This window comes from Peromyscus maniculatus, chromosome 21, assembly GCF_049852395.1.
Source record: "Peromyscus maniculatus bairdii isolate BWxNUB_F1_BW_parent chromosome 21, HU_Pman_BW_mat_3.1, whole genome shotgun sequence".
NCBI lineage: Eukaryota > Metazoa > Chordata > Mammalia > Rodentia > Cricetidae > Peromyscus > Peromyscus maniculatus.
Window position 1 is genome coordinate 61617080 of NC_134872.1, and position 12618 is coordinate 61629697.

The window sequence follows — 12618 nt, forward strand, 5'->3', positions numbered from 1 at the left end:
GGATGCTGAGAGCTCACAGTTTAACTACAAGCACAAAGCAGAGAGAGTAGCTGGAAGCTTTTTCCTCTCAAATCCCTCCTCCTCCCACCCCCCAGTGATGTACTTCCTCAGGCAAGGCCACACCTCTTAAACTTCCCCATATGGAGCACGAGCCAAGGACCAAGTATTCTAATACTCAGGACTGGGGGAAGTGGACTTTCTCATTCAAAACACCAGGTTTAGTTTATTTCCTAAAGGCGTCTTGCAGTGCTTCCTAGCAGTGTACCTTGTATCCATGTGTTGCCCATTGCTTCAATGGGGTCTTCAATATCCATCTGTCCTCTGGATCTCTTTTCTCTTGTACTGCCTCCATTTTCTTGTTTATTTTTACATGAAATAAATAAATGCACATCACTTCTTGTATCAACAATATCTCTAGTTTTGCAAAGTATTAAAAAGAAGATACTTCAAGCCGGGTGGTGGTGGCGCACGCCTTTAATCCCAGCACTCGGGAGGCAGAGCCAGGCGGATCTCTGTGAGTTCGAGGCCAGCCTGGGCTACCAAGTGAGTTCCAGGACAGGCGCAAAGCTACACAGAGAAACCCTGTCTCAAAAAACCGAAAAAAAAAAAAAAGAAGATACTTCAAAGAGAATATGAGTTGATTAATAATGTAGATGGAGCACTTAAATCCGATCGTGTGGTACATGAGTCTGGGAACACCAGGCTAGATCACAAGATCGCATGCACCACCTCTGCTAGTCTCCTTGTCGCTTACCTGCTTTACCAGCTGATACTCAGTATGTTCTTGTGGCAATGAATATTATTCCTTTGTATTGAGAAAAGATATTTTTCCCTATTTCCTTTTTCTTTCCTTCCTTTCCACTTTGCTTCTCACCATCCACTTTTCTCCCCACCCCTCATTTTTCTGCTTCTTTTTGTGTAGTAGGGAAGGATGCTTTTTGAATAGGGCTCTTTTTTTTCATAATTGTTCTGCATTGGACTCCCAACTGCTGCAATTTCAAATGGAATCCGTGGTCCAGGCTTTTGCCTTTTTCTTTTTTGATATCTTGCTACTTCTGAAAAGAGTCCTATTGTTTAATATAAGACCTAAATTAGTGTTGCAAAAGCACTTTAATATTGAATTTATCTTAACTTCTTGTATTATAATTTATATTAAAGTAATATTTTAGAATATTAGATGCCATTAGTAGAAAGAATATGAAAGTTTGTAATATGATTAATCCAAATACATTCATGACTACAATATTTTTATTTTAATTGTATTTTCATCTTTCAGAGCAATATAACTTCTGATGTCCATAAAGGCAATTCAACGCTTTCTGTGCCAAAAAGATGTGATGCAGATGCCCCTGAAGGTAAAGCAGCTATTGTCAAACTGTCTTAGGATTTTTAATTTGTAAGAACTTCATTAGGTAGCTGACCCGACCAGAAGGTGTGGTTAACTCTACCTAGTGGAGACTGGGAGAATGATAGCCAGAGGGACGTTTTTTTGGACTAGAAATAACTGAAGCAGCATTTCAAGGTCAAGATGTCCCCTGCCGAAGAACAAAGCATGCAGACAATGATTGGGAAGTTACACAGTTGTGTGCTCAAGAGTTTAAAGCATTGTTACTCTAACATTTCATTTTTTGTTCATGGAGATGAGTGTTGGATTGATGACTGAAGGAAATTGCAGAATTAGGAATGCGATCCTAAAAAGTCTATGAAAGTGACAAAAAGAAAGTTTTAAGTAAGGACATAGAAGTTATTTCATAATTTATTTTTCTTTTTTTTTTTTTTCTTTTCTTTTCTTTTTTTTTTTTTTTGAGCTGAGGACCGAACCCAGGGCCTTGCACTTGCTAGGCAAGTGCTCTACCACTGAGCTAAATCCCCAACCCTATTTCATAATTTATTTTTCTAAAAGTTGAATCTGATAGTTACATAGAAAAGGAATTTGAGATCAGAGCATGGAAGTAAATTAGGGAAGGAAGAATTCTAGAGTGACTCAAGACAGATGGGAAAACTTGAGTAAACTGTAAAGTGGGAGATGAAAGACATTGGTACAATTAGAAAGGGGGTAATGGGTGTTGAGGTGCCTGGAGGTATCTTAAGGGACATTCAAAGAGCTCATGACATTTGGTCATGTGTGCTAAGAACTGAAGAGAGGGGCTGACAGTGGAATGAAGACTGGAACTCAGAACATCATTTTCCCAAGGAGAGCATAAAAAGAGAACACAGAGGAATGAAAAGCAGGAAATTTTAACGATGCTCAGGAAACTAGCTGAGTAAAGAGGAGTATGAAGTAAGGAAGATGTTTACCTAAGTCATTTCTGAAATTCACGGTAGAGACTGGAAGAGATGTAGATTAAAAACTAGAAAAGGCAAGCATGCAGAAAGAAGGGTTTTGTTGTCTAGATTACAAGAGGCTTTAGAAGTTAATGGGATAGAATTTTTAAAAAAAGAGGTTGAAGAAAAATGTTAGAAAGGATGAATAATGGTCCTGTGTCACCCAGTTCTGGAGGATATGGCACTAAAGACATTCAAGACAGAACACAAGACAGAATGTGACTACCACTTTTTCTAGATTACAGAGCTGGATAAGTAACTACTGTGATCTGAGGGTTAGCAGGAAGTACCATTAATATCTCATTATCTCAGTTTTCCATGAAGTGTAAGTTCAGACTGTCCACCAGGATTTATTGGACCATGAAGTAAACAATGGAAGAATTTGTTTAAAAATAAGCTAATGATGGAGATAAGTATGCATAGGGAAAGAGAAGAAATTATCAGTCTGTGCTTTTCTTGAATCAGTCGACAGAGCTGATATCATTGACTTCAAACAGTAATTGGGTGGATTGGGAGCATGTGACCTAGAGGCTCGAATTTAAGATGGAAAATAAGGTACAAGTTCAGGTTTGGAGAATACCATGTTCCCAAATGTTAACATTAGAAATCCCTACACACAAAATCTTACGCTGCTGTCACATTCAATTATTTGGAGCTTTCTTGAAGTAAATTCATTGTCTCGTTTGGATGTTAGAGTAGCTGAACATGTAATCATCTCCGTAAAGCAGACCTCATTTTTGTGTGTTCATTTTGTTTAGTGTATTTGCTCACATAGCAGAGCAGAGCCTTAAAAGAAATCAGATAATCTGTAGGGTTGTACACTCAAACACTAAGGTATAAATTGATATGCCATCCCAACTAGATGAATTATTAAATAGCCAAGTAGACAGAATTTTAAAACATGATAATATACATAGGAGATATAAAAGGAAAAATGGGAAATACTTGCATGACTAATACTAATGTTAAAAGAAGTTAGTAGAATAGTTGTGCATTGAATCTTACTGTAGAAAGATGGATCACTATGTTTTATAGTAAATAAGCCTATCATCCAGGGATGGTTCAAAAATCCAGGTTGCATAGATAAAATTTGCCAAGCCATTTTCTCTGCCAGCAGACACAAGGTGACCTGTGGCCCTGAAACCATTTATCTAAGCTACTACCTAGATTAGGATTAGAGAATTTATCCGTACTCATACATTTTTTGCATGGAAATCATAAAAATGGGAAGAAAGCCAAAAAGAGCCACACAAATTATAAACAGTTCTAGAAGTATTAGCCATAATATTATGAAGAAAACATCTAGAAATGCTACCTGAACAATCACTTCCTCCTTGTGGCAGATGCAGACTGGATTCTGAGAGAGAAGGCCAGAAGAGCTGGGCAGATAGGGTGAGCGTTAAGCTTTAATCTGAGGAGCCAGATTCCAAGTCTTGTTTTTGCCTCTACATTTAATATGTTTTTCTGTTTCATTTAAGAGAGAGGGGAAATCCAACAGTATTGCATCATTTGTCCTTTAAATTTTAAAAATAAAGTTTTGTTACTTCTTTCTAAATAAAATGGAATACTTATTCCAACCAAAGATATAATGGAAGTCACATACAATATAAAGAGACTGACAGAAACAGACAGGTAACCCTAGGTCATTAGAGAGACATAGGTTGGAAAATAAGAGAGGAAACAGAAGACTAGCATTTTAGTACCCAAGAAAATGCCCTGTTCAGTGGTTAGTGGTGTAGATGCTTGAAGCAAAGTTCTTAGTGATGAGAAAGCCTTGAGCCTTTGAGAATGCAGTTCTCATAGAATATACTAAGCTATGGTACTAGAGAATAAAGGAAAGAAATTGTAAAATGAAGGAAATTCCCTATCATAATGTAGCTTTGAAGTACTCTTAATAATTGTATGGAAATCTAATTTTTTTTTTTTTTTTTTTTTTTTTTTTTTGGTTTTTCGAGACAGGGTTTCTCTGTGTAGCTTTGCGCCTTTCCTGGAACTCACTTGGTAGCCCAGGCTGGCCTCGAACTCACAAAGATCCGCCTGCCTCTGCCTCCCGAGTGCTGGGATTAAAGGCGTGCGCCACCACCGCCCGGCCGGAAATCTAATTTTTAATACAGATGTATACTAAAAGACATTTCGGAGCCTACTATTTAACCAATTCTTATTGAGGAGTTTTGTTTGTTTGTTTGTTTTTCAAAAATGAATATAGTCTTAATTCTCTATGTGTATTAGTGTTCACTGTCAACTTGACACAGTCTGGAAGCACCAGAAAAGACAGTGCTAATGAGAGGTTCCAGGAAAGTGAGTATAGAGAGAGACTTGCACAGACTTCATGTTGGCATTGTCGACACATAATAGAGGGGCTAACTGGAGGGAAGGAATAAAACAAGCTCAAAATTCCAGCAGGCAACAAGCTAAAACTGAATAAATAAATCCCTAACAGATTTACAAATGACCCTAATCAAATATTTAGAGATAAGTATAACAGGAGTGACTGAAATTAAACCCAGTGTAGATATCTTAAGATTAAAGCAACATTGAGTGAGTTGTAAAGAAGAAAATAATAGCTATACCTCAGAAGAACTGGACAAAATCTCCATCAGGCAATCACAATCAGCATCGCTGAGGAGCAAAGGTGCTGTGTGCACCTCATGAAATGACAGCCTCACAACACTGGAGAACGTGACTCAGTGGATTAATATCAGACAAAGCCAGACTGAAGAGCAAACTACAGTAATTAGCCTGGTGCTTCAAAATGCCAGTGTCGTAAAAGGTAACGGGAGAAATTGGTACAAAAGTAAGAACATATTAGCAGGGCAGTGGTGGCGCACGCCTTTAATCCCAGCACTCAGGAGGCAGAGGCAGGCGGATCTCTGTGAGTTCAAGGCCAGCGTGGTTTACAGAGTGAGTTCCAGGAAAGGTGCAAAGCTACACAGAGAAACCCTGTCTCGAAAACAAAATAAACAAACAAATAAACAAAACAAAAAGTAAGAATATTAAAGAGATATGCTCAAATGTGGTCCATGGTCCTGAATTGTACCCTCTAGTGGAGAAGAAAGTCCTATTCCTGAGATAAGGGACAGGTGGAAAACACACACAATAAAACATGTCCTATCAATGGTAAATTTCTAGGCTTTTGTACCTGTACTATAGTTACATAGAAAATATCCTGCTTTAAAAATGCTGACATGTAGCTGGGTGTAGTAGTGCACGCCTTTAATCCCAGAATGTTGGTGGTGGGGACAGAGGGTGGCTTTAAATTTTTGTTTTGTTTTGAGATTGTTTTATTTTGATACAGGGTCTTGCTATATAGCCCAGGCTGGCCTTAGATTCTCTATGTGGCCCAGGCTAGCCTCAAACTCACAGTCATCCTGCTTCAGCCTCTAGAATAGTGAGGCTGTAAGAGTAACCACTGTTAGCTTGAGTCTTAATTAGAACATATTTGCTGAAAGTTTTGCATTGTTTTTGATAGTATGTAAAATATTCTTATTAACAACCTGTTTGCACTTACTAAAGTTATTACTGAATCTGGTCAACTTGTGGTTTGGGGGTCTTCCTTTATAGATAGAGAATTAATAGTGTGACTTATTATTATACTTCATAATATAATGTAACTTATTATTACAGCTAAATATATAACTTAATAGCTTCTAAAAGCCACAGTTGGGTACTGTGTATTAGCCCATTAGGTTTTCATCATGACCAGAAGTATTTGTGAAGTTTTAATATGATATATATATATTAGAATATTGTCTTATAGATATGGAAGAAAGCTATTAGCCTGTTTTCTTCATGTGATCAGCTCTAATGTTAGAATATTGTCTTATAGATATGGAAGAAAGCTATTAGCCTGTCATGTTAGGATGACTGTGAGTTTGAGGCTAGCCTGGGCCACATAGAGAATCTAAGGCCAGCCTGGGCTATATAGCAAGACCCTGTCTCAAAACAAAACAATCTCAAAACAAAACAAAAATTTAAAGCCACCTTCTGCCCCCACCACCAAATCAGCAACAACATAACCAAATTTAAATGTGTGTATCATCCCTGGTACATTTGTGTCTGTTATCATCTAGAGGATCTCCAAGTGGTGAGAATGTGCCTGGCTTCTTTCTGCTTTTCTGATCTCTTGGTTTTAACCCCAAACTCAGCTCCTCACACCCGAACAGCATGCGCTGTACCCACTGCACCATCTCTCCATCCTTAAATTGATTTGATGGTCAAAGAAAGTTAAATTGTTTTACTGTCTCTTCCTCCGAAAACTTAGAGAGCTAGAGATGTGCAAGATGTCTGATTCAGGTGAGCAGCTGGTCACTGGCAGATGGTAAACAAGGATCTCCCTCCCTTTGTTCAATGAGGAATCATCCCTTGGGATGAAATATGAGCAAGGAGCTAATTGACAAGCATTATTCTCTGAGTACATGCCACTCTGTGTACTAAACTAAACATAGCAGATAACAAATGCATGCTTGTGTATGGATTTTTAGGAAACTTCATTTTTGTTTTGTTTTGTTTTGTTTAGCACCAAAGCCGAGCACTGACCTTAATTTTAGAAAGCTTGCATCAAAGGCACACCTTTAAAAGTGGAGAGCACGTAAACAATGTGGTTGGGAAAATATTGAAGCTCCAGCTTTGGTGGTGGGCCAAGTAATCCGGTCTAAGCTAGTTTCAAATGTCACTGAGTGGATTATTAGGGCTCTGGGGAAGAATGATTTGATTTCACTTGCACTGGCTTCTGCCGGCTCAGCTGCTGTCCTGTAATCCCTCTCTTGGCCCTGAGATTTCTAATTCAGTCAGGTTTCAACTCCCTAAGTGTCCTGTAGTGTGGAAATGAATAGAACTTCTTCTTTGTTAGTCTGCCATTCATGTTGAGACTTTTGAGTGACATTTTCTAGATAGTTTTATACTGTATGTAAGGCTCATGTAACACTTAGCCAGAGGAGACCCTGTCCTTGCTTTTAAATAATTTTACTTTAGCTGTGTTTCTCATTACAGTGATGAAGGCTGTGTAGGGGGAAGGGTCTGGGCTTAGATCTAAGAAGAGTTGCCTTCCATCATGGTGGTGAAGTATGCAGGCTGGTTACTTTTGTCAGGTGTACGGGCTGGTCACTTTTGTCAAGTGTGCGGGCTGGTCACTTTTGTCAAGTGTGCGGGCTGGTCACTTTTGTCAGGTGTGCAGGCTGGTCACTTTTGTCAAGTGTGCGGGCTGGTCACTTTTGTCAAGTGTGCGGGCTGGTCACTTTTGTCAGGTGTGCAGGCTGGTCACTTCTGTCAGGTGTGCAGGCTGGTCACTTCTGTCAGGTCTGCAGGCTGGTCACTTCTGTCAGGTGTGCGGGCTGGTCACTTTTGTCAGGTGTGCGGGCTGGTCACTTCTGTCAGGTGTGCGGGCTGGTCACTTCTGTCAGGTGTGCGGGCTGGTCACTTCTGTCAGGTGTGCGGGCTGGTCACTTCTGTCAGGTGTGCGGGCTGGTCACTTCTGTCAGGTGTGCGGGCTGGTCACTTCTGTCAGGTGTGCGGGCTGGTCACTTCTGTCAGGTGTGCGGGCTGGTCACTTTTGTCAAGTGTGCGGGCTGGTCACTTTTGTCAGGTGTGCGGGCTGGTCACTTTTGTCAGGTGTGCGGGCTGGTCACTTCTGTCAGGTCTGCCGGCTGGTCACTTTTGTCCGCAGTCAGGAAACAGATAAAGGCGGTGCTCATCTGGCTACCTCCTGTTTTCCTTCTTTAGTCTCGGACCAGCCCAGGGGAAGGTGATGCCCACCTTCAGTTAGCCCTCTCCTTCCTTCTCCCTGGAAACAAACTCACAGGTACATCCAGAGATTGTCTCCTGGAAGATCCCAAATCCAGTCTAGTTGACCATGAAGAACAATCATTTCAGTTTTAAACAAATTTTCCTATGTTCCAGCCCATTTGATAGACTTTGTTTAGTCTGTGTAGTGATTCTGGGAAGAGAGCATGATAGCCATTGGAATAACTATATAATTGAAGAGAGAGTAAAATGTTGTAGGTGCAGAGTGAATGAGAAGTAATTTCGTATTTAGTGTCTCCTCTGGTGCGCTGACCCCCAGCACCCAGTTTAAAACCGTGGTCTTGAGTGCTACAGGTAGGAGGGCAAAGAAGTATGTGGAGCCAGCTGTGGTGCACATCTGTAATCCCAGCGTCCAGGAGTCTGAGGTGGGAGAATCCGGAGATCAGCCGAACCTGTCTAAAACTCAGCAAACATGGTTCTCACAAAAGGCGAAGGAATATGACAGGATCGTGGGGAGGCAGTAGATGGGAATTTCACTGGTAACCCTCCTGGGCAGATGCAGGACATTGTGTCCCTGCTGAGTGCGTATTTCCCTGTCAGAAGATTGGTATTGGGCAATTCACAAATGCATGTTGAGATACAGTGGAAAGGGTCAGAGAAAATGAGATTTGGGTTATTTAAATATTTGCATAACGTATCTCTAGGACAGGTCTTGTGTTCTCATACAATATAACCTAATTTCTACTTTTTCGGAAAACTGTGTGTCAGCCGTAAAATTTAGAAAAGTCTTTTAAACCCTGTAAATAATATTAAATGGACAGCAGAACTCCCTGCTTAATTTTGTTTCAAGAAAAGAATGACATTTAGCATTATTAAAGCTGAGAAGACAGTTCATAAAATACAAATTAAAGGTCTGTTTTCTTAATCAGCATGATTACATGATAATAACTCCTAATTGCATATAGGATGTTTGGCCCTTGCCCATTTCAGATAGAAGTATGTAGAAGTCATACTGTCTCTCTTGATGGATGGAGAAGAAGGTGCTTTGTAAGGATGTTTTGTTCTGGAGAATAAAGGCCCCCTGAAGTGAGGGAGGTTGTTAAACCCTGTGAGCAGCAGCAACCTGTGTCTCACACAGTTGTGTCCTGCTGCGCTGCCATGCCTTGCTGGGGAGCTGGAAATAGTTCCTCAGCCTTTCCTTGATGCGTTTGTGTCTTGTAACTTCATGGCAATAATGAATATAATGTAGTGGGTAATGTGAGTGTAACATCCACCACAGTAACCAGTCTGCTTTCCCATTTTATTTGAAGGAGACATATAAATGAATTGTTTTTTATTGAGGCTATAATTCTAAATTCCAACAGGAGCCATCTCTGTAAACAGTGATAATGGTATTTCTTTAGGGGAACCGACTACTTTTTCAGGAGAGTGCTCTGAGGGGGATGGGGAACACAGGAAAATCCTCTCCAGTATGAGCTGTCCTGAGAATGGGTTCCTTTAAAAAGTGCAATGTCCGCTAAGTATCTGATTACTCTCATTCTTTTTCCTGATGAGAGAGCCTTTTTTCTTTTATATGTCTGGCACTGCAAGTTGTACTTATTTCTTTATTTCAAATAAATTGAACTTGCCAATAAAATTTCTATGTTTAGGATCAAACTTATAATATTGATATTCATTTTTTGTATATCATAATAGCAGGCAGTTTAACCCTGGCTGTGATTGAGAGTAGGTGTGGGGGAAGACCCCAGCCTCTCTGGAACATTCACTGTCTATCCTTGTTTTAGCCGATAATTTTGGTTAACAGTACTTTAGATTCAAGATGAGTCATTGCAAAGGTTTACAGCTTTAACATAATCATTTCTTTGCTTTTGTAGATCAATGTACTGTTACCCGCACATACTTATTCCTCCACAAGTTCTGGTTCTTCAGTGCTGCATACTATTTTGGTAACTGGGCCTTTCTTGGGGTAAGTACTGGTAGCCCAAGCATGACTAGGCCTTCCCTTACACAGTTACATGTATAAGCTCTTGTGTAGCTAGTAGTCTGTTTGAATCTCAATACTGCCATTGAGAGGTTTTTCAAGGTGTAATTTGTATGTGTGTGAGGGAATAACACATGTGTGCTGGGTAGCTGTGGAGCCCAGAAGAGGGTCAGATCTCCAGGAGCTGGCATTATGGGAGGTTGTGAGTTGCTGTATGTGGGTGCTGCAAACTGAATTCAGGCCCCTGGAAGAACAACTCTTAGCCTCTGAGCCGTCCCTCTGACTCCAGCTACTGGGTTTTCAGTGCTTGCTTAAGTGGTCAGATTTTCGTAACACCACGTGTTTGAATTTCCAGGTATTCTTGATTGGATTAATTGTCTCCTGCTGTAAAGGGAAGAAGTCAGTCATTGAAGGAGTGGATGACGATTCGGACATGAGTGACGACGAGCCGTCTACCTACTCCGTGTGAACAGCCTTCTGCCCTAAGGGCTTCATGAAGCTGGCTGAACATGTGTTATGCATTTTCAAGTAACATTAGGATGAACTGTCTAGCTTTCATCAAAAATGAGAGCATGGCCATTAAAAAGAACTATATTTTTTATGTTTTCTGAAGTAACATTATTGTATCATAGATTAACACAAAATTGCTATAATAATACTATGTAAATACCATATTTCCAGGTTTGTGAGGGAATGTTTGTGGAAATTTTCTTTATTGTATAATAGTGTTAAATTTATTAAAATCCTGCAGAATTTACATCCCCTTTGTTGCTTTTTAAGAACATAAGAAGTCACTTGTCTTGTGCCTTAGGGTCTCTGGAATAATGTGAAACTTTGAAGTGTCTTCCTCTGATAGGCTGAACAGAGTGTCATAATATTGCTCGTGGATAAGCGCAGCTCTCATGGGCAGCTCATTTTCAATATTGTCCATAAAATTATAGTCTAACTCAAGTAGAGTTCATGAAAAATTATTAAACTGCTTACGACCATGGTATTCTAAGATGTGTTAGAAGTTTAATTGTTCAAATCTTAATGCATTGAGAGAGTTGCTACCTCCACAGGAATATTTAGGGCACATTTATCAATGTAGATAGTACTTGTTTTATAGAAGACTTTGAAATTTGTATTATCGTAAATGGAAATATCAAGAATAATGAATGCAGAAAATTGAGTTTACCAAGAGTTTTAAGATATATGATATCATTCTCACCTATTTTTTCATTTGCTGTTTGGAAACTTATAAAAGAAAAAGAAAGAAATGTGACATAATGGAATATTCTGAATGTGTTCTGGGTGGTGAAAAATAAAATCTAACTTGCTAATGTCAATTAGAACTCATTGAACAGTATTTACCGTTCTGCTTGAAGTAAAAGACCTTTATCTTCTGGAGAAGACGTAAGAGTTAACCGGTCAGCAGCTGAATCTTCGCTTCACCTGATGAGTTTCTAGAACCTTCACGTTGACCTTGGCTTCTGCTCCCTCACCTTGCTCTTTAGATGCCAGTCTCTTCTGCCCCTAAGTTTACAGTCTCAGGTGGACGGTCTCTTGGCCTCGATCTCATTACTTTTCCCCAAACTCTGGAGTTGTACTTATGGGTAATCTACATTACTGCTGTAATTGAGCTGGGTTGAAGCCCATTACAGGCACACTAAGCCTCCCTTTGTTGGTTTTTATTTTGTTGGTTTGGTATTGGCAAATCAGGCTCCCTGTCAATCGGGCTCCCCGATTATCCCGCCCTTCAGGACAGCCTTGTCTACCAAGCTCACCATAACGTCCTGCTGCTTTTTACTGCCTGGCTTTCCTTCCCTTTGTCTGTTCTCACTGCCATTTACCGTGCTATCATTGAGTAGTGTCCTTTCCAAATTCACATGTTGAAGTCCTCACCCCGGTGCCTTAGACTATGGCTGTTCAGAGGCCATTAAGGAAAGTAATTTAAGTAAAATTAGGCAGTTGAATGGATCCCTCCTAGAGACATCTGGAATGTGCAGGAAGCAGGGGTGGGGGGCAATATAAGAGCCATATAAGGACCAGAAGGAGGCAATAAGCTATAAGCTAAGGAAAGAGACCTCAGGAGAACCTTGCTCTTCGACTTCTGGCTACCATATCTTAGAAAATACATTTTCATTTTACAAGCTATTGAGTCTGTGGTGCTTGTCCTCCAGCCGAGGCATACTAACACACCCTGGTTCCTGAACTTCCTCCTTGGGTGCTCTGCCAAGTCCTGACTCCCCTCAGCCTTTTCTTGACATTTAAAGAAAAAGAAATTAGTCCGTTGCTTTGTTGTGAAAAGCTTTCACTTATTTTTAAAGAAAACCTGTAAGCCCTCGTGTGATGTTTAAGGCCTTTCTGGTGTTTTTATTTGCTTCCAGACCTCTTTGCCGTTCACACAGCATTCATATGAGTGATTCCTCACAGCCGTACTCCGTTGAACCTTTCCTTCTGCTTGTAATGCCCAGTCAGCCTTTCCTTGGTCTCCGAAGAAAATTCTTATTTTTCGGTCCTTGGCTTTAGTATTATATTCCTCCTCTAAGGGACCCGTGAGGAGGTGAGATCCTTGCTCATTCATTGCTGTT

At 40.2% G+C, this 12618-nt stretch overlaps 1 protein-coding gene across 1 annotated transcript in view; it reads left to right on the plus strand.

Annotated features, from left to right (window-relative positions):
- Positions 1-11373, plus strand: part of Lmbrd1 (LMBR1 domain containing 1) — an 87104-nt gene extending 75731 nt beyond the window's left edge. The window contains exons 14-16 of the mRNA XM_042265628.2: positions 1277-1355; positions 9939-10030; positions 10401-11373. Of these exons, the coding sequence (XP_042121562.1) occupies positions 1277-1355; positions 9939-10030; positions 10401-10514 (285 nt within the window). The 3' untranslated portion in view covers positions 10515-11373. The remainder of the gene's footprint in view (positions 1-1276; positions 1356-9938; positions 10031-10400) is intronic.
- Positions 11374-12618: the final 1245 nt, after the last annotated feature.